At 34.1% G+C, this 21,318-nt stretch overlaps 3 protein-coding genes across 4 annotated transcripts; 2 read left to right on the top strand and 1 right to left on the bottom strand.

Annotated features, from left to right (window-relative positions):
- The first annotated feature begins 81 nt into the window (after positions 1 to 81).
- Positions 82 to 7,083, top strand: LOC106155728 (dehydrodolichyl diphosphate synthase complex subunit DHDDS). The gene is made up of 8 exons (XM_013530702.2): positions 82 to 256; positions 1,899 to 2,083; positions 2,362 to 2,504; positions 3,321 to 3,437; positions 5,110 to 5,211; positions 5,488 to 5,602; positions 5,948 to 6,055; positions 6,301 to 7,083. The coding sequence occupies exons 2-8, from the start codon at positions 1,901 to 1,903 to the stop codon at positions 6,541 to 6,543; spliced, it is 1,011 nt and encodes a 336-aa protein (XP_013386156.2). The 5' UTR covers positions 82 to 256; positions 1,899 to 1,900; the 3' UTR covers positions 6,544 to 7,083.
- An 88-nt stretch (positions 7,084 to 7,171) lies between these two features.
- On the bottom strand, positions 7,172 to 10,231 carry LOC106155699 (transmembrane protein 161B). Its single transcript, XM_013530664.2, has 3 exons — positions 10,086 to 10,231; positions 9,029 to 9,208; positions 7,172 to 8,839 (listed from the first exon to the last, which is right to left on the bottom strand). Exons 2-3 carry the CDS (start codon positions 9,204 to 9,206, stop codon positions 7,548 to 7,550), a joined length of 1,470 nt encoding a protein of 489 aa, XP_013386118.2. The 5' UTR covers positions 9,207 to 9,208; positions 10,086 to 10,231; the 3' UTR covers positions 7,172 to 7,547.
- On the top strand, positions 10,150 to 21,265 carry LOC106155625 (armadillo repeat-containing protein 2). 2 transcript variants are annotated; one of them, XM_013530544.2, is made up of 20 exons: positions 10,236 to 10,295; positions 10,479 to 10,557; positions 10,954 to 11,222; positions 11,521 to 11,632; positions 12,149 to 12,323; positions 12,883 to 13,045; positions 13,272 to 13,351; positions 13,502 to 13,600; positions 13,827 to 14,002; positions 14,228 to 14,330; positions 14,659 to 14,831; positions 15,379 to 15,566; positions 15,823 to 15,922; positions 16,225 to 16,365; positions 16,591 to 16,771; positions 17,166 to 17,288; positions 17,874 to 17,987; positions 18,303 to 18,435; positions 18,636 to 18,796; positions 19,402 to 21,265. In XM_013530544.2, exons 3-20 carry the CDS (start codon positions 10,996 to 10,998, stop codon positions 19,566 to 19,568), a joined length of 2,616 nt encoding a protein of 871 aa, XP_013385998.1. In that variant the 5' UTR covers positions 10,236 to 10,295; positions 10,479 to 10,557; positions 10,954 to 10,995; the 3' UTR covers positions 19,569 to 21,265. The 2 variants fall into 2 exon arrangements, with proteins under 2 accessions (XP_013385989.1, XP_013385998.1); XM_013530535.2 differs by lacking the exon at positions 10,479 to 10,557 and having other exon boundaries at positions 10,150 to 10,295.
- Positions 21,266 to 21,318: the final 53 nt, after the last annotated feature.

Genomic DNA, 21,318 nt, shown 5'->3' with positions numbered 1-21,318 from the left:
TTTTTTTTGACAGGTGCCCTCCTAAAAGAAGACAACTCGTACCCTAATGTCCGTTTTACGAGTAAATATGAAAATATGTTTTCTAATTTAAACATATTTTGTAATTATTTTAGATACTTCAAGAATTAAGATTTGTTATTTGTTGCATCAGGCGTAGGAATATAAGGTACGTTTATATAGGTCACCTGACGTCAGACCTTGTCGGTAGTGTAAACGTGTGAGCAGATTGTATGTCGAAGTTGGAAGAGTGAAACAGGTAATTTTATTTATTGATATCAGTTCATTCTTTTCAAAATATTACTCGTTATCATACAAAATGATGAATAGATTTAGCTTATGAGTTATGTTTAAATAAATTACCTTTAAATCTACTTGTAAACCAGTTTGATAGAAATGATGGATGCTGAAGTGCATTTGTAGCCGGGCAAATAATAATTATATAAACAATTTAAACTAAACCAGTTTTAAGTTTAAAAAAGGAGAGTCTGAAATTTAAACTTATAAACTAGTTTATATGTTTACGGTGGCAATGTCACTCCATTATCATTAAAATTTGACACAGGGATTAAAGCCAATATTATCATTTATAACAATAACAGGAAGATACTGGGTACGTGGGTTGGTGGGTTTGGGATCGGAAAAGGGGGTAACATAACCAGTTTTCATTAATTAAAAAATTGATTGATTTCCCATTTTTATAATCACAGTGAATTTTTCACAAAAATTATGAACCTGATAACAGAAATGTGTAGAAGTAGCATTGTTCATTAATTTCAAACAATATTTCCATTAAGGGGATGATTCTGTAATTTTTTACCCCAGGTTCTAGATTTCGGTATTGCCTGCTCAATTTTGATGTCATATATGACCCTCATCAGCAATACCGACTCTAGCAACCAGCGGCATTGTGGGGGCTTGTTCGGCAAAATTTTGCATGGGATGCTTCCATATTTGGAAGTCACATGTCTCGTATGTTACAGCTCTGCCTGCCTGGAGCTGCCTTTCCTGCCTTGCGCTGACGTCATCTCGTGCAGACGAGACAAAGAACAAAGAAGCAAAGTGGCTGAAGCAGAGTTTGTTATTTGAACTAAGAATACCTGGCAATTGAAAATCACTGCCACAACACAAGCCCTTTCTGCTTTAAAAACTGATTTTTGGTGTAACCATTGCGCAGTCCTTATAGTGGTATCAGACATACAGTGTAGCTGTCAAACTTGGCACTTGGCAAGCACGTGTATTGTGTTTATATCTTCATGTGCAAATGTTTTATTGATAAGCAATAAAATACAAAAACATATGGAATGTCTTTTTCTTTTTAAAATATATTATTTATTTTTCAATTAATACCTTGAATATAGTAAATTAAATAAAATATTTAAAGCAAAATTAAATCTGTTTTATGTTTCATTTTGGACTTATGACATTCAACTGCAGATTCACTGCAGAGCAGTTCCTTTGATTGACGGATACTCAACATTGCTGCTATTCTTTAGGGGCACTGTAAAGCCAACACATGAGAAGGTATAATGAGTAAGCTAGCTTTACAGGGCCCTAACACTCAGGGTTAATTTTTTTTTCTCCAATGTAAAACCAAACTCACTGAATGATTTGCAGTACAAAATGATTGCATCAGTTAGTTTAGAATCCCCCATGTGTCGTCCCTTCGGGGGTACAGTCATTAAATCTCGGCTCCATTGGGACGACACATGGGGAGGCGTGTGAGAGGCGGAGAGACTATTAAAAGATTAGGCGGTTTTCCTTTCATGTACGTCCGCCATAATTAGGTCCTGGCTTTGTAGAGCCATGGCTCAACTCGATATGAATGCGGCCATAGATTTAAGTTCACAATTAAAATATACTGTTGGGCTTAGCTCATTTAATCATTCTTATATTTGCAGATATGACAACTTGGATAAGAGAGAGTGAACAGAGTTGGATTCACAAGTTTTGTCAGGCTGTGCTTAAGACAGGTCCAATTCCAAAACATGTTGCATTTATAATGGATGGAAACCGCAGGTTTGCAAGTAAAAGAAGTATCGATAGGGCACAAGGACACCTCATGGGATTTGACAAACTAGCAGAGGTGAATTTTTTACTCTTCTTTTTTTAATGTGTAACTTCAGCTGAAGAGTAATTATCCATCCATAGATTTAAGCACTGGACCCAGCATGTATTTATATTTCTCATATGTACTTACCTAATATTAATAGCTAATTGAATCATGTAAATTCAAATGATTTTTAAAGAACTTTGTTTATTTAGTATTATTATCATTGGAAGCGTGAAGAAATGAATATTCAGAAAGAAACATTGCAGCTATCTACTTTCTCATATTTAAAAACCTTTTAAATATTTTTTCAGACATTAGAATGGTGCAATAATATAGGAATTTCAGAAGTCACAGTGTATGCATTCAGCATTGAAAACTTTAAACGTTCCAAAGAGGAAGTTGATGGGTTAATGGAACTTGCCCGGCTTAAATTTGCTAAGCTTATGGAAGAAAAGTAAGCATTTACATGTCAAGATAAAATAAAAATGATATTGAAAATCTTAGACTACTGGGATATTTTAAAAGCCAGCTTAATAATCCAGCCCTCTTCATTACAATCAATCCTATTGTAGTGAAGTCTCACCCATATTCTTATTCAATAAATTTTATTGTTCTAAATGTCAACCAAGTCTTCTCTTGTGCACTGATATGAATCCTGCTAACGTTAGTTAAAATATCTTTTAATAAGTTAAGAGGACAAATCCAAAGGATGTTACAAACCCTTATGATATTCACTTTTGATATGCTACAAGAGCCATAAACAGTTGAACAATACAGTATGTTGCACTTAGATATGTACTGAGTGAAACAGAAAAGCAGCAACTAGTTTGGGTTTGTAAGAAAAGAAAAATGAAAGTCCAGGCTTCTTCCTTGAATTATATAATCTACATTCAAAGAAGAAATAAACAAAACAAGTAATCAGTATCACTACGCTTGGTTTACTTTAATGAACACATAATAATTAAGCTGTTACAGAAAGGTAAATATTGCTGAAAATTTCAAAATATTTTTCTGTGCCATAATAACCGGTAACATCATCTAACTTTTTACATTATTGATATGATGTCTGTACATGCACTAGTCTTGCTGTTTATTTTATGTACCTGTCTAAGCATTTGATATCATATGCAACAGAAACTCATCATTCAACATTTTATATATTTAAAATGAAACTTGACGTACTCGTAAAATATTATTTAGATGTGAGTGAGGTTTTGTAGTTTTCTTTTCACTAAATGCTGTTTTTATCTTATGTTGTTTTACAATTCAGAGAGTTACTTAATAAACATGGAGTCTGTATCCGTGTCCTTGGCAACTTGTCTTTACTGCCACATGATATTCAGCAGATAGTTGCAGACGCAATGAATATGACCAAAAATAATAACAGGTAAGTAAATGTTTTATAATGTACACATTTATTTTGTTTCCTTCTTTTTCTTATTTTGCTTTTGTTTTTCATTGTAACTTGACTGCCTTTGAAATAATATCAACTTATTTAAAATAAGTCTTCAAAATTCTGATTAATGAAAGCCAGTTTTTGTGTGGGTCATACAAAATGAATAATGCAGTCCTGCACATGTGGATGAAAACAACAAAATGAGGTCAAAATCACCACTGGAAGTGGCATTCTATTGAATTAAGTCTGTAAACGTTCAAGCGGATAACCCAGTGATCCCGGACCTCGATATGAGAGATGATATATTCCAGTATTTATTGTGTCTTTTAAAATTTTTTCTATCAAGTTGGGTTTGACGCCAATGCACAAGAAGTGGGAAGATTGCAAAATTCCTCACTACTTTAAATTTTCTTTATCAATATAATAATAAAAACTTTTAGATATTTACTAAATTTTTATGTAATTTTACATCAATATGATTATGAGATATATATAATGTGACATGTTTAAGTGACTTGAATATGCTTATTACCATGTATGGCAGAGTTAAAAATAACTAACCAATCATAATGGAGTGGGAGTACCCATTGCCTTTTATGCTATTTTACCAGGTGCGATTGTTGTGCCGTACCTGCTCTACTGCATTCAGTGTTCATACCTGTTGGATGATTGTGTTTGAATTGGAACTGAATCAGACAAATTGTTTAATTTTATTGTATTGTATATTTCAGTTTATTTAAAAACATTTTATTTGCATTCTTGCATAAAGAAAACAATGAATTAATAAAAAAAATTATAAATTAAAACTGTCTGTTGGCCAAAAAGTTTTTGGATTTATAGAGAGTAAACAAGTATATGCAACATAAGTATATGCTCCAACTGGGACTTTGAGCCTTAAACTAGATCTTAAAGGTAACTGATGAGCTACAGACATTAGAGAGTTTCCATTGCTGGTCTGCCAGTGGAATATGCTGGCTAGATTAATACGTCATTGGTTCATATCCTGTTGTCAGATCTAGTCTGCAGAATACAAGTGCTCCTGTCTAGCCAGGGCTGAAGAATATCATAAATAGTTATTTAAGGCAGTTTTTGCTCATTTATATGCCCTATACAGTTTATTACAATAGTTTAAGTGCATGTGCAATTCAGGTAACTGTTACAACTGTTTAAGAGGGTGCAAGACATATGTTAGTTTTGGTTTAACGGGCATGAAGCCAGAGGTGGTTTGCAGGCTTTGAACAACCAACATTTTTGCCAGGAAAGGTCATTTTTGGATAAAATTGATCTAGGTACACTAAGATTTCATATGTACACTAAGGTTCTTATATGGTGGGAAAGGCTAGCATACCAGAACACTTACTGGAACATGAAAAGAGATATAAGGATACTGGCTATGTTTATGTATATGTAACAATCTAGCCATCGTATCCCACGGGTTGAGGAAACTCTGTTATATCATTTTATGATCTACCTATTACATCTTTGAAAATTTGCAGTGCTGCAAGAACAAAGGAGGGAAAAAAGCATTTATTCAGCACTCTTTAGTTATCTTGAGGCTTGAAATCCAATAACACGTATTTGAGTGGCATAAAAAATCATGCCACATTTTAACTTCATTTGTGTTTAATTTCAGTGACATATATATTTTATTATTCCATTGCAGGGCAGTGTTGAATGTGTGTTTTGCTTATACAGCTCGAGAAGAAATCTGCAGTGCAATGAGGGATATAGCTGAGGGGGTTGATCTCGGTCTGATAAGAGAGAGGTGAGAAGACAGTCTGAAAATATTTCAACATTAATGCAGTTCCATAGCAAATGAAAGAGGATAGTGCTTTTGTACTGTGTTCTTGCTGTAAAATGCACTAATAAGGGGAAAATATTGACAAGACCTTTAAGTTTATAGCTAGCATCTTGACATAGGTCTGATTGGTCTGTGTGAAAATTAAAAAAACAATGATAAAAAAGTGGTTTTGGAAGCATAACAAATATATAAAAAGTATTAGCAAGGAAGTAAAATCTTGAATATATATTTTCCTTTTAGTGATATATCAGAGTCTGTTATGGAGAAGTGTCTTTATACAAGGAAGTCACCACACCCAGATATATTGGTGAGGACCTCAGGAGAAGTCAGACTTAGTGATTTTCTGCTGTGGCAGGTAGGACTTTTTATATGTGAAATAATACACAAAAAAGCATATAAAGTATCACCAGACAAGTACACTTTCAGTCAAAAGTTTTGGCCTTGATCATGTGTCATTGTGGATTACTTTTAGTATGGATTGGGTTTACTTTACTCCAAATTTGGCAATATTACATTATCAAACTTTCAAGAAAACCCTCAGATAGATGCTTTCTGATGCTGGGCTAAAAAGAGATGTTAATCATACAAACAAGGAACCTTTAATATAATAATTCAACAAATTAAATGTGCAATGGAGACAGCTGCTTTGGACAAAAGTAGCTAATTTAAAATTGATTTATTTTCTTTTAAAATATTTCAGACTACCTATTCTTGTTTGTCATTTGTAAGAGTTCTTTGGCCAGAATTTAGCATTTGGCATCTTTATGCTGGAATATTACAGTACCAAAGAAACTACCAAGTTATACAGGTTAGTTGAAAAGTTATTGTTGTGTCACATTTGAACAGTCTTGTAGAATTCCTTTTTGAAATTAAAATATTTACAATCAGTCCCCATTTTATAAAAGTTTTTTTAGCATGTTTAATGCATTGTATCAGTGGAAGGAAAAGTGTTTAACAAATAGCTTATTAAAAATGAGAATAAGTTGATTGCTGGATATATTCCATTGTGAATTTTTAGCATAAAATGTCACATTTCTTATAATTTCATGAAAGAATGCCATTCAGGACAACAAAGTGAAACGAGAAATGTCTCAACGTCAGTCAGATGTAGAATGTTGTAGAGTGGAACTTTTAAAAACTGAAGAAGAGAGCATTACACAGCATCAAGTGAATGAATATTCCATGCAGCGAGAAAAAAGAATAAAAACATTTTTAGGGCATGTGGAACAAAAAAGAGAACAGTTATTATCTAAGTTTGAGGAAAGAGTTACATATCCTTTGTTACAGTCCTCGTAACACTTGCTACTGACCTATTACATGGAATATGTTTTTGAGGCCCTTTTTGCAGCAAGTTATACTTGCAGATACGCATACACAAACTGTGATAAAATAGACTTTATGAAAGGAAGGTCCTCATAATTCCTTCTCATTTTGTACACAGAATGTGACAATATGCTGACATAGATTCATTTTATGTTGTGAATCATTAAATTAAATATAGCTGCAGGTGCTGGTTACCAGTATTTACAAGGTGGAAATGAATGGAGAGTAAACACAAGATTTGAAATAGTTCCATATTTTAGCTTTTCAATAAAAGATGCACAATGTAAACCATACAGTGACTGCCAGTATGTCACATTTGTCACAGTTGATATTTGTGTAGGATTCATCAGTATTTTAGAGTAATGAGATGGGTGGCATTGCAAAATTAAAGTACCTTTTTATTTTTACCAGATGTTCAATATTCTTTGTCTTTAAATTTTTGCCATTGTAGCAGAATCTTACCATACCACAAAGAAAAGAGGTGCTTAATAAAGTTAAGCTTATGGAAATAAATGGCTATTACTCATTTTTTAAAATTTTATATTTGACTGGATGTAAGCAGCTAATGTGAACACAAACACTTGAAATACAGAAATACAAATCGGTTTAAACTAATTTTTATTTTAATCTGAAAATCACAATCCCTGAAGTGAACAATAAGTAAGCACCTAGGTTGGATATCACCTTAAAATAATTGAATTTACTAAGTTTTCACTCGTTTAAAATAGGGTAACATGCATAGGAAATACAAATGTATAAATTGTTGAAGTGTGTGTTCTTGGAATTTAAAGTGCTTGCTGGTGTATTTAAAGATAAAACTAAGCTTGCAAAAGGAAATGAAAACTTCATTCTTTAAAGTTTATAAATAATAGGTTTATGCAATCTCTTTTTAAATTAGAATTGTACAAAAAATCTCACATATGAAGATGTATAATAAAGATCCTACAACAAAGCAATCATAACACTTTAGCACATCTTTAATTTGTGAAGTATGAGTAGTAAATCAGCCCAAATGAACTTGTTGTGAAGTTCACAAGACAAAGCCACCAGCAGAAAAATGCCATGACGCCTCTAAAAAACAATGGGGTGAAAACTTTTCTCAAATCAGAAAGAGCCAAAGCAATGTGAACAGCTGCATTAGATGTGCCATCAGTATCAGGAGTGGTAGAAACACTGGGCCCAGAGCTGCTGTTAATAGGGGTTTTAAGTGACCAGTCAATGTCTAGAAAGCTATCCCACGAAAGATCTCCAAGTGTCTTCATTAAGAAAACACAGAAGAGTAACAACACCACTGGCACGACATACTGTAAAGCCACAACACACAGGTAATAAAAAACCCTAGTGACCATTCTCTGGAGATCAATATTACTGATTCTACCCGATTCCTTTTTCAAATTTGTGATTCTTTCATATGCAATATTCAGATGGGATTGCAAATGTGCTGACAAGAGGGTAATGCGTAAAAGACAAAAAGCAATAACGATCAACATTCTTGTAGTTTCAAAAACTTCAGGAGTCAGTAACGGTCTGTCCATACTCCTGTGTTTCATTTCTGTAAAGAAATCTCTGGCAATAGGTTTAACCCACAACAATACAATCAGGAGTGGCATGATAAAATTAAGATGCAACAGCATTAGCTTGAATGGACTCTCCTTTGAATATTTAAGTGCATCAGAGTGGGTCTTTGCATATCTCAATCCTGGAAAAGTAAGGAAAGCTCCCAAAATCGCACAACAGCATGCAATGATAATCTTGAAAACAATCTGGGAAATGGGTCCTCTTGATACAATCCCTTGGGATTTCATAAATTCAGTGGCACTGCCAGAAAAGTTCTTATATGCTGGGTTCAAACCAAACTCAAGTCTGTCTTCATCAACAATAAGCACTCCCATAGCTGCCACAAGGAAAAAGAAACCAAAAGTTATACATAGCATCCTCTCCCCAGAGTCATCAGTGCGAAAATACATAGCAGTGAGGGAGTACAATATCTTCAGAGAGAACAAAGTCACCATGATACACCAGCACACACTGAGGTTAAATTCCTGATCTGGTTGTAATATTGCATAGTAAATCTCAGTGAGGATGTAGATAAAGGCGGAGCAAAGAGAAAAGTCCACCAGCCACTGGTATTCTGTGTAATAATGAAGAGACATGACATCTATGTCACTGACAACTGCAGTGTCCAGTTGAATGTCCAAGTTTCTTGGAACTGTGAAAGGTTCGTATTTCTGTGGTGCCCCTCTCCTGTGGTCATTCTTTTTGCTTCTCCCTAGAAACAAAACATGTATTTCTGTCAATAGGTTCACACCACTAGCACCTTAAATGTCTTTCTTGCTTTTGACACTGTTAACTTAAGTACATGATGACAAGATATATACATACCATTCCTTAAAATTAGTAACAAATAAAATAATAATAATATAGTAATATTTGCAGTTAATACAAAATTATGATTCACCTTTCCCCACATCCTTAGGTGTACCTGCAAGAGTTTTTAGTTCATCATCTGTTGGATGAAGGTATCTCACTAGTCTTCCACACAGAAGCCAACGCCCAAAAGAAAAATGCGGCGTCAGCTTCTGTAGAACACTAGCCATCACCATACTGAACACCAGCTGTAGACCAAGAACTGCCATTGCTGTAATTACAAGAAGGAACATTTCTCATCGATAATAAAAAAGTCCAAAAATAAAGACGGTACATATAAAAATAATTAAAATCCATTATGTTTGAAATAGAAGCCTTTCAGATTACAATTTTCCAAAATTCTGCTAGCCAGAAAATAAACTGAAATTGAGAAAATAATTTAATAAATATGGTCATATGGCTTCAATCACCCACGAAAATAAAATCCAAATTTTCTCAGAGTCTCAGAGCAAAACCTTCAAGTTCAAGATATGGAATTGCATGCATGACTATAGATTGGAATGTGAATAACATTTTGAGATATCATAACACAAAAAGCCTCACAGGTCAAAGTGGCAGACTGGTATAGTCAGGCACCTCATTTGGTTTGTCTAAATTTGAACAACAATTTAAACAATAAAAAGCTATGAAATATCAAAATATCAGTTGCTCCAACAAAATGATATGAGCAATCTGTGAGCAAAAAGTTTGAAATGTCTTTTACGAATTGATTAGCAATGCATGAAAATAATGTATAATGGTATACCATGCAAAGTACTACATCCATAGTATTCGAACCAGCATTAAAGATGTACTGGGGAAAAAATAATTACGTTAGTCAATTAATACATTTTCATCACTTTTTCAAATGACTAATAACAAAAAATAAAATTAAAGAATTAGTTTGATTACTAATAACTCGAAACACTAAGTTGATCCCAAGTGAAGCACTGAGTGAAGGGAAGACAGAGAAGCTTCTAAATCTAGTAAATGTGGACTTCGCTTGTTCATTGCACAGCGGTAATATAATCATCTTCTACTAATTAAACACCATTTTTTTACAGTTGGGTGCTACAACATGACCACTGTTCACTGCAAAAGCGCCTCACCTGCTTAATCTCACTTTTGATTCAAGGATTGTCTTTGAGGCTTACTAATCAATCAACCCCATGCCGCAGCCATCATCACCACATTACTGGTTAGAGTCAGCATAACTAGCATCGGTGGCTATCACTTGCTGAGACACCTGCTCAACACTGAGCATGCGCTAAAATGCTTGTTGATATGTTGGTAGCCAGGTCAATTTTAATGTGCTTTTGGTAAGTTAGAATTTTTCTACTATGTTTATCCAGGATTTGTCCAATGTTAAAGTTCAGACATGTATGCACTTTGATCGTCCCAGTATAATTGTGACCTTTATTGTGTTGACAGCTAAAACAAACATTTCGCTGCATTCTTTGATTTGTCTCATGCAACCACACTGATTTTTCTCATATTGACAGGTGACATTGACAATGACAGTTCTACACGGACATAAGACGTGAAAGTGTGAACTCTTGTATGGATATTTTCTAAGCTAATGTGCGTAATCGTTTCTATTATGACTTTGGCTGTGTGCCTTCTTATGATTGATTGCAACATGTACATGTACTGTTATATGCTTTATAAATTTCCTCTTGACATTTGAGTTTATAATTTGAAATTTAGTGTAAGATATTCCTATTGTGTAGACCATACCTGTTGTAGATATGATGATATGATGCCTAGATACTAATGCAAGCACTCTGTTGTACTAGATGATATCTGGTGATATTTTATATTTTGAGTAAGCATCACATAGTTTTACTTCTCCGATTAATATTGGTTTTCTGTAACACTACTGTACTAGTACCCATTTGTGACAATCATATTAATTACTTGTGAAATGACTACAAACCATTATCTGTAGTACAGTAACAGTCTAAAATGCATTTTCAGATTAATCATTTTATAATAAATGAAGCCAGATGATCCTAGCTCATGGAACACAAGCCATCACCTCCAAGAAGACCTAAACCTGAAAGGGAGAGGGCATTTTATGAAACACCTGAACATGTAAAAACCAGTGCCAAAATAGTCAATGAGGCTCGGTCCTCTCTGCGCACCGTAAAAACTAACCGTCCGTTTACTCCAAAACCTGAAGAAAGAACTTTATTTGGAAGCGCAAGTAACAGAGATCCTCAAAATAGACCTCCAAGTGCATTTAGGTAAGTTATGAGTTGTCAAATGTACTAAAATGAGGAAATAATGGGTTAATACAGTACATATGGGATGTTTTCAAGATGTTCATTCACTTGGATAAGAAGTACAAAGAAATAAGAAAAATCTTAACACAACCTTTAATGCATATGGGAAAATATTGTTTCAGATCATAAATCGCCAAAAAGTTAAATGTAAGATTGTTTTCTGATTTGCCTCAGCATAAAATGAATTTAGTTGAGTCTGGAATTCTAGCTTGCAGTTTTATGTCTTTCTCATTTTTTAAATTGTTTTTAATTGTTTTAGTCTTGGCTCTCACCACTTTGATGGTAGTGAATCCAGACCAACATCAGGAACGAGACCTGTTTCAGGAACAAGACCCGTTTCTGGCACTGCAAGACTTACACCACTCGGCCATGTATGTTTGTAGATAAAGATGTACTTTGAGTTGGTTACTGTTCGATGTAATAACATGGGTATATATGACAGAATTTACACACACATAAAAACAAACAAACAAACAAACAAACACGAAACAAAACAGCAACAACAACAACAACAAAAAAAAAAAAAATCAATGCCTTAAATTATGTTAACACTGGCCTGTGACCTATTCATTGTTTTTACATTGTGAACACATTGTCACACCTATCACAATAGCCAATTTCATAGGATCACAAAAAATTCTATCCCATAATATGAAGGTTGTTTTTTTCAAACCATGATGATGGAGGCTGCAGGTGACAATGAGGTGGTAATACCCTTCTCTTAGTATTAATAGGTCGTATTTATTCATTTATTTTAGCTCTAACTAGTGATCAGATTTATATCCTGTGTTACAGTTGTTCAAATTTTGATTTGAAAACTCTTTTCACTGAAATTTTAACAGAATTGCCTGTTATTTCAAAACTTTGTTTGTCATTCTGATATTTAGAAACCAAAGACACCCCCAGCTGGTGTTGTCAGTCCTCCAGTACCCAGGCCCCCAGTAGATCCTAACAGACCAATCCGCAGAACAGGTTCCAGAGGAAGACTGCTTCATTCACTAAGCGTAGAGAGCAGTTCAGAAGAAATATCCCTGAAAACACGATCAGGATCTCTGCAAGATGGTATGTATGCATAATCTGTAAAGTTGAATGTTACGAGTATACTGATTGATGCTGCATAGTCATGCTGATATTGGACATAAACACCATTTGATTGTGGTAATCATATAAAGTTTGCAATAGATGGTATGTTAAACACACAGTAAGTTTATGCAGAACCTGCATTTTTATTTTTAAAAAAGGAAAAAAAATTTCACACTGATAGCATATTGGTAGTCAAGACTTAGACTAGGTTCCCATACTTAGAATGATCCCTGGGGGTTCACGCTAAATTGCTATCAGCTCAAGAGGCTTAAATGTCTGTCACGCCTACCAAATCAGCTAGAGGTAAAGATAATTACCCGCTAACAGCTTTACTAGGCATGACAGATGTTTAAGCCGGTTAGTTTGATAGCAATTTAGTGAGACTCCCCAGGGAGATAGATCGATCCAAATATCTGTGGGAATGGTCTCTTAGAAATGCAGCCCTACCTATAAAAGGTAGTACACATTAGAGAATAGAATCGTTGTTATAGCTGGCAAAGACATGGAAAGGAATAAACATTGCGCTTATGCATTCTAGTGTCATCAAGTGGCAAAGAAGAAGTAGCTCCAGATGTGCTGACCAGGAGAGTCCACAGTGGACCAAAGGAGAGAGTAGGGCAGCTCTTAGAAGAGAGAGGAGTGGGGGATGGGAGTGAGAGTGTTCACAGACCTCCTAGTGCTGTTACTACTACCTCTATTAGGTAATAATAGAACTAAAATCTTTCTTCCCATTTGGTTTCCTAGATGTGTATTAGATTCATTGTTGTTAATCTTTCTATGGCAACTTGAAATATTTCTGATATAAATTAGAAGAAAAGGTTGCAAGTGTTCTTTATTGCCATCTTAAGTTGGATATTGAAAAGTTTATTGTTAAATTGAGTGTTATTGATAAACACAAAATTTTGAAATGTTAAATGTAAATTACAGCAGCCAGATTGGAAGTGACAATGAACTCCGTGTCAAAAGTGGTGGATCTTCTAGAAGGCCTTCAAGTGGTGGTAAACCAGGTATAGAATATAAATGTTTTTGGCACAGTTTTCATTATTGCTGTTTAAGACAATTTTAAGGTTGGAATGTGGTGTTTATGTACCTACAGTTCACTTGGAGATTGAAAAAGTACAGAGGATTAAAAACGTGTGCATGTTTTTTTTTCACAGGGAGTGGTGGTAAACGTGAAGAAGAAACTCCAGCAGAATCTCAATTTTTCAACAAAAACATTGCACCAATCTTAGAGCAAATGGCTGCTCTGAGAAAAGGTTTGTACATCTTTATATATTTTACACAATTGGATAATGCATGGAGATTTTTTATAAGTTTTAAATTCATTCTGATGGAATATTAGAAAATTTTAAAAATTTTGAATTATGTTATACTGAATATACTGAACATCATTGTTATTGTAACGTTTACTCCATTTTTATAGCACAATATTTAAACATTTTTTTACTACAGTATGTGAAAAAATTTTTTTCCTCGTTACAGAAAAAGATGCCACTGAGTTGAGCAACCTGTGTAGTATGCTTTACTGTACACTGGAACAAGGCAACATGTTGGGCAGGGCTTGCAAAAGACGGTCTGCTATACTGAAAACCATCTTTAAACTTCTTGATTCTGAGTCTCCAGTGCTGAGAGTTAGGCTAGCCAAACTCATATTGGGGGTATTTATACTAAATTTTCCCCTTAATTTATCCAATAAAATATATGGTAAAAGACACACATAGTGGGTAATAAAAATGATAAAGTTAATATTTCATGCTATGGATAGTTGAAAATGAGACCTTTTTGATGTTGATAGCTTTCAGTGTGTTAAGTAAACCAATTCAGAGGTAGATTGTTTAGGGAGATATTTTAAATTATAAATACATATGCTTTTTTATTTTCAGTTGAAAATCACTGGCAACAATCTGACAAGCGTTTGCAAACTGATATTTAAAATCAGCAGGGAAGAAAGCAATGACATGCTTTTTATTGAAGAGGAAATGATTGGTAAAATAGTACCTAAATCTTTTTTGCTTTCATAACTGCTTCAATATTTTGTAAATTTCTAAAAATGTCACTTTTAATTATGTAACTGATTTGAGCACATTTAATTGTTGTCACTGCTTATTATTAATATAAAATTTTTTCACATATGCCTGCAGACTGACTTGTCAAATGGTTTCTGCATGCAAATATAACTGAATGCCCCATTTTTAAACTTAAAATCAGAACTTTAGGTGGTTAATATAATGTTAATATGTTTACACCTTTCACATTTGACTTACTGTCTCTTTGAGTAGAGTTTGAACTATGTACTTTTCCTTAATATTTACAGCTCCCCTTTTGGATACCATGTGCACTACAGATCTGTCCACTTCACAGGATGCACTAGTCTATCTTCTTGGTGCTCTCAAGTTTCTCTCAGGAAATACCACTGTAGGCCAGCATCTCACCAGACACAGGGCTGTGGAGGCTTATGGAAAGCTGTTAAAGGCCATCAACACAGCTGTGAGTAGACGTCCATTTAACAACATAAATGCACTTTTGTTTGTGGAATTTTGAGCAACAACAAAATAATAGTATCTTTCATCAGTTTTTGTCTTCTATGCATTCAGTTAAAGGTACACTCCATGAAAATTGATTTTCCTGGGAAATTAAGCAATTTTCTCAATTTAATCATTTATCTATCCCTCTGCACTTGGATTCAACCTTTGAAAAATTTACAACCATTTTCCTATAATCTCCAAAGAAAATATCAACATCAGGTATGCTCAAAAAAAAAAAAAAAAAGAAAAGAAAAAAAAAATATTTAAGGGGTAAAATCATTTTTGAGGTGTATGTAAGGTTTTATAAAAAGTTGTGGATGGCCAAAATAAGCATTTGGGGGATTTTCAAACCCATGGAATGTACCAATAACTAATGTTGGTATCCTCCCTATGATAAATTGCATAAGCAAATAAAGTGACCATGGATTCATAAATGTTATATCTACAGCGTCCAAGTGCAAAGATTGTTTATGGTTCAGCTCTGTACAGTTGATTTTTTTTTATTTTAGACTGCTGACAGTAAAGAAAAAATGGGCAATGTTCTAGTTCAGCTCACAGCAGGACTCAGAAACTTAGTTGATAATGAGGAAAACAGAGAGGACATGGTCTCTAGTCATGTTATAGAAGAGATGGAGAGATCTACACAGCTGTATAGTGCTGACAGTGAAGTGGTACACAATATTATCAGAATTTTTAGGTAAGTCACTTGTTAATGTTGAGTGAATACTACAGAAGACAAAGCACCCTTATAGAATATTCACTAAGGCTTCATTCACATGCAATGTCTATTTTCTAAATTCTATTTTCTATTTGCGGTATGTCTTATGATCACGGTCTGTGCCCTGAATATCCCGCGGCGTAATTACTGGCAGCGCGAGCCAGTTACTATAAGTTACTATAAGTAACTAAAATTGCAGAGAGTTTTTATTTATTTATTTTTTTATTTCTTTTAGCAAAGTGACCCTGCATTCAGACTGCTGCAACGCATTGAACAGTATTCCGTCCACATACAAGTCTTTCCTATATTTGCTCAATCAGTACATCCAAAAACAGGTACTACATGCACATTGAATTGTTTCAACTGCATTTGTGTTTCTATTTTATGCTATATCTTTTAATATTATTGCTTATTGGCCTTTTCTCTTTATTTGAGATTTTATTTAATATGGTGTATGTGATGCAACTCATGTAATATTGCAAATGAAGAGAAGAAGAAGATTGATTAAAAATTGTTTTACTTTTTGTTATGTTTGCATTAGTATAAAAGGGTGTTGCATCCCAGGTTCTAGTTGTAAGAAATGCTTTCTTAATTGTTGCATTTAAAAAAGATTTAACTCTTTTATTTTAATTACCAGGATCTTATAGTACGCCTGACCTTTGTGATAGGCAACCTGACGGCCAAGAGTGATGATGCTAGGCTACGCTTTTTTCAAGAAGAAAATGCTTTCAAAACCATCTTGAATATTTTCAAAACTTACTTAGAATTGGACATGAAGGTAAATATTGCTCAGTTCATAACATTTCATTTATTGATTATTAGTCGGCTGTATTGCACCCTTACTTTACAATGTTTTGAAATTGCCTCTGCTACTTTTTAAGGAAAAGTTGTGAGTGGTGTAAATATTATCACATGGACATGGAAGTTTTGGTTTGATCACATATTTTCTGACTTGAATATTAGACACCTACCAGAGTTCCATTTTCAAGATTTTTCATTTTAGTCTTTCTCAAAACACAAGGAAGAAGTCAAGGAAAGTGGCACTGGCTCTAAACATCCAGATACTGTGGAAGACATAATGATCAAAGTGGTCCGTGTAATAGCCAATTTGTCCATAAATGAAGAAGTAGGAAAACAACTGGCCACCAATGAAAAATGTGTAGAATGGCTTCTACACATTATAGGTAGGCATATGTTTAAGATTGTAAATAATTTGAAAAATAAGTATTTATTTTAAACAATTAAAAAAATATTGGTTTGCTATCATCTGTATATTTAATTAAGTGTGCATTGTTTTTACTCATATAAGAATTTATAGAGTTACAAAGGAGTTAAACATTGTTCATGAATTATCCCCCTCTTAATGCTTGGCAAATAGGCAGCAAGTGTATTCCCTCTGTTTCCTTACAGTCAGCCACATCACATGTCATATAATACTCCGCAGTGGTGATGAGGGGAGGCAGGAGAACAGAATAATTGCTTTTCTTTCCTGTGCTGCTCCTGCCCATTTCATATATACACTGATATGGAGCATTAATAAAAGGTGTAATACCTGAGATGTCTTTACTTGACTTTCAGATACAAAGGACATGTCAACAAGTGAAGAGCTAGTACTTAATTCGGTAGCAACAATCAACAATCTTTCATTTTATCATGTGCCAGGCAGTGCTGTGGTTAAGAAACAGCAGCAGGTCACAGAAAGTTAGTATTATTACAAGTTTTTTTAAGTTTGATACAAATGAAGTGTGACGAGTTGCTCTGTAAAAATATATTTAGCTTTTTTAAAATAAATAGTGTAGTATTTTAAGCTGTAACTAAAAATTCTCAGATCAAATATCAAAAAGAAAAAGTGTCTAATCAGGGGCGGATCCAGAGATATTTTCTGACAGTCTTCCAAATTATCATTGTTGATCCATCTTCCATTTTTGACCGTCTTCCGACAGAAAACATTAGATGGCTGACAATGTAAACTTGAAAATCTGACCGTCTTCCAGAAGACCCAGAAGACGGCCTAAATCCGCCCCTGCTAATAACAATATAATCACAGAAGATTTTTATCAAGAATGTTTTAAAGTTTTAGTGCAGCGAACATCAAATCTTCACACATTCTGGAAACTACGTATATATGATAATTATCAAACACAAGCCAAAATACTTTCATACCATTAGCTTACAGCCAGCCTGGACCTAGGCCTTCATCAGACTGAAAGTATTTCACCTTGTGTTTGATAATTATCATATGTGATCCAACTACCATTTTTGCTCATTCTGGAAATTGTTTTGCAGGTTTTTTGAAACTGCTCAATGTACAGCATATGGAGGGTTTTGTAGAAGCTTCCAGAGTGTATGGGAACCTCACAAGACACAAGGCTGTCCGGGACTTCCTAGCTGCTAATAAGGGTAAGTTGTAGATCGAGAGGGGGTATTACTGTTAGGATAAATAAGGTATATTAAAGAGGTTGCTTGAAAGTTTACATTAATATACTGTAACACCATTTCAAAAAAGCCTTCAGATAGAAATTTTGCATAACTTAACATTGGTCCTTTATAGGGTAGTGGTATAGCTTTTTCTATATAGTGACAGTATTTAATGCATTGCCAGTGAGATAGTAAGATGTGTTTCCTTATTGACTTCATGTCATGCAGTCTACTGTGTTTGTGGGCTGAATTAATACTTTATCAGGAATTCATATAATGAACCTTTATTTTATTCAGTGCCAGAAATGATGGTGGCATTGCTGGATTCTGGTAGCCGAGAGGTAGTCTACACTGCATGTGGTGTCCTTATCAACCTCATGGCTGATGAAAACAAGAGACACATTCTCAAGGAAGAAGGAGGGATTTCAAAGTATATAGATCTTTCTTGTTTTGATTATGCATTATTTCACTCAAATCTTATTTTATAAATAAACTTTGAAGATGATAATAAGATACGTTGAGGAAATTGCATTATACTTATATATTTTCTTTAAAAATCATGGATTTAAAACACAGTTTGTTGAAATGGTTTATAGCCTATAAGTCATGTACTATTTATTGAACTTTCAGGCTGATAGATGTGTTGCGTGACTTTGGTCGCAGTGACTGGCAGCTGGGCAGTATGGTGTGTCAGATCCTGTGGAACTACAGTGCCAGGATCACCAGCTCTACAGACTGCTATGGAGAGAAAGAAGCACAGGAGCTGGCAGATCTCCTAATTGACTACCTGGGTAAGTACATGCGTTGGAACGAGTATGCATGCAGGTTTACATGCTCATTCACAGATAATGCATATTTACTAGTTAGAGTGATAAATTCAAAACTAAATGTTGGTAGCTGATTCAGCATGTAGTCATTTGGGAACAACTAACATCTCCTATTAAAGGTAGTCTTCATGAGATTTACCTGCTACAATGGATTTTTACGGGGAAAAAATAAGCAATTTTCTTGTTTTCATGAATCACTTATCTATCCCTCTCTAGTGCACTTGGATTCGACCTTAGATAAAATTTATAAAGGTTGATTTTAGCTTTAAATGACTGGCCAGTCATTATAACAGCAGCCATTTTCTTATAAGCTCCAATGGAAATATCAACATCAGAAAAATATTTAAGGGGTGAAATCATTAGGTGTATGTAAGGTTTTATAAAAAAGGTGTGGGTGGCAAAAATAAGCATTTGGGGGATTTTCAAACCCATGGAGTGAACCTTTCATTGTGATATTTTACTAATATTGATAGTTGTGCTGAAAAGAAAAACAAAAAAAATGAAATGAACTTCAACTCTTATATTTACTATAAGTGTTCAAATTCAATATTATGATTATGACATTTCAGATGAGGAGACTGCCCTGGATTCCAGTGATACAGCAGGAGTAGAGGAGGCTATGCTGGCATTCCTGAGAGATGTATGGGAGGAGGAGTTCTGTCCGGTTGCAAACAAGCTGCTAAATCGAATAGAGTCCCACCAGTCAGATTTTGAACCTCTTCCTGTCCCAAGCTGATAGAACATTCCTGTTTTATTTCCTTTACTAGTATGTTCCCTCACTGGAATATGTGAAGCATATTTCTGCATTAGTATAGTATATTCTTGTATCAGGATTCCTTTACTTGAGGGGTATATCTTTTACAAAAATGTCACTGACACTGTAATTTTACTGTCATAACTCAAAATATGTAAACTCCTTTTTCATTAAAGGAATATATATCCTACACAAGGATGAAATGTTTCTTATGGGAAAAGTGATTTTTTTTCTGACTGACTTAAGTTTCACCTAACCATTACATATAATAGCTGGAATAATGTTCATCAGGCTGTTAAATTTGAGTCAAAGTAAGTTTTTAGTGGTCTAAATATTGTCATTTGCTGAAAATAAAGGTTTTGTGGTCATAGTTTGAACTGCTCATCACATTGTTGCACTACTGTAAAACAGTAGCATTTTCATAGGTCATGCTTGCTTATTTTTTGTGGTATCAAAATAAATTTTCATTAGAATAATATTAGATTGGCACAAATTATTCAAATATTTTTAAAAAATCTGGTACTGCTGTAAAACAGTGGCGTTTTCATAGGACATGCTTGCTTATTTTTTGTGGTATCAAAATAAATTTTCATTAGAATAATATTAGATTGGCACAAATTATTCATATATTAAAAAAAAAATCTGGTACCAAGTTTAATCATGGATATTTTAGCGGAACTGATATGCTAGTCCAAGCTAAGCCTTTTCATTTGATATCTGAATCTCACTTGTAGTGTTAGTTTGCTCCATTAATTCAAGAGTACCACACTTTGTTGCTCACAATATATTGTGTTAAGTAAATGTTAATGTGCAAATGCAGAATATTTCACTGAGATATGGTTGCTGTTAGCTTTTGATAGACTGTTCAAAGGCTATGAAATGTTTTGATTAGTACACATTGTTATTTATAAAGTCATCTTTCCTGTGTTTGTGTAGCATGAAGCTGAGCCTTTAGATTTCTAAAGTGCAGGATTATTAAATTTGAAGGCAGTTAGAAGCAGTATTATATACTTGTATATAAGTCTATGCATTAGTACAAGTACTAGTAACTTCACTAATGCATATTTGGAGATGTACTGGATATGCAAACTTTCCGAGTTCAATCAATCAGTATTTTAATATATGTTGCGAATAGATTTAAATTATCCTACTAATTTTGCTGAAGTTAAAATGAAATAGTGATAGGTGATTTTATGTAATTATGAGGGGAAGAAGCAACCTTCCAATCAGTGATGACTACAATAATATTAAAGTTTTGAACTCTGATGTTCAGGACACCATCTCTTCCAAGTCAACTTCAGGTCAGATTGTTAATTATGTATATGGTGTCTGACATTAAGCTCAACTTTTTGTTTATTGTCATCTCTTCATGTCATGTTGCTCTTGTGTATTAAAGATTGTAGTGTGAAGTGTAAAGGTGTTGCACAGACTTAAGCAAAAAGGGAAAAAAGCAGCACGATCGTGACTGTTTACAGATTTTATAGTACATGTAACAATGTTAAACATGTTACACACGGATTGAAGTTTGTACAAGGGTGTTCCTAAGTTATAAATGAAGTCTAAGAAAATATTGAAGAAATATTTTAAGAAAGCCAAGCTAGTACGATACCATAGAAGGTAAATCCTGCTTACAGTGCTTTGAGTGCATGTCAATAAAATGTGTTTTGTGAAAAATGCTATCTTAAGTGCTGTGTTGCATTTTAACATGCAGAATTTCAGTTGCAGTAAAAGT

The sequence above is a fragment of the Lingula anatina genome, chromosome 1 (assembly GCF_051362555.1).
Source record: "Lingula anatina isolate TDL-2025a chromosome 1, LinAna3.0, whole genome shotgun sequence".
In the NCBI taxonomy this organism is placed as follows: domain Eukaryota; kingdom Metazoa; phylum Brachiopoda; class Lingulata; order Lingulida; family Lingulidae; genus Lingula; species Lingula anatina.
This window is presented reverse-complemented; position numbering and strand designations above follow the sequence as displayed.

Coding starts and splice junctions, on each gene's coding strand:
- LOC106155728 (XM_013530702.2), top strand. CDS start 1,901: ATGACAACTTGGATAAGAGAGAGTGAACAGAGTTGGATTCACAAGTTT. Junction 2,084..2,361: donor GATTTGACAAACTAGCAGAG/GTGAATTTTTTA, acceptor ATATTTTTTCAG/ACATTAGAATGGTGCAATAA. Junction 5,212..5,487: donor CTCGGTCTGATAAGAGAGAG/GTGAGAAGACAG, acceptor TTTTCCTTTTAG/TGATATATCAGAGTCTGTTA.
- LOC106155699 (XM_013530664.2), bottom strand. CDS start 9,206: ATGGCAGTTCTTGGTCTACAGCTGGTGTTCAGTATGGTGATGGCTAGT. Junction 8,840..9,028: donor ACCTAAGGATGTGGGGAAAG/GTGAATCATAAT, acceptor TTTTGTTTCTAG/GGAGAAGCAAAAAGAATGAC.
- LOC106155625 (XM_013530535.2), top strand. CDS start 10,996: ATGGAACACAAGCCATCACCTCCAAGAAGACCTAAACCTGAAAGGGAG. Junction 11,223..11,520: donor AGACCTCCAAGTGCATTTAG/GTAAGTTATGAG, acceptor TAATTGTTTTAG/TCTTGGCTCTCACCACTTTG. Junction 11,633..12,148: donor GACTTACACCACTCGGCCAT/GTATGTTTGTAG, acceptor TCTGATATTTAG/AAACCAAAGACACCCCCAGC.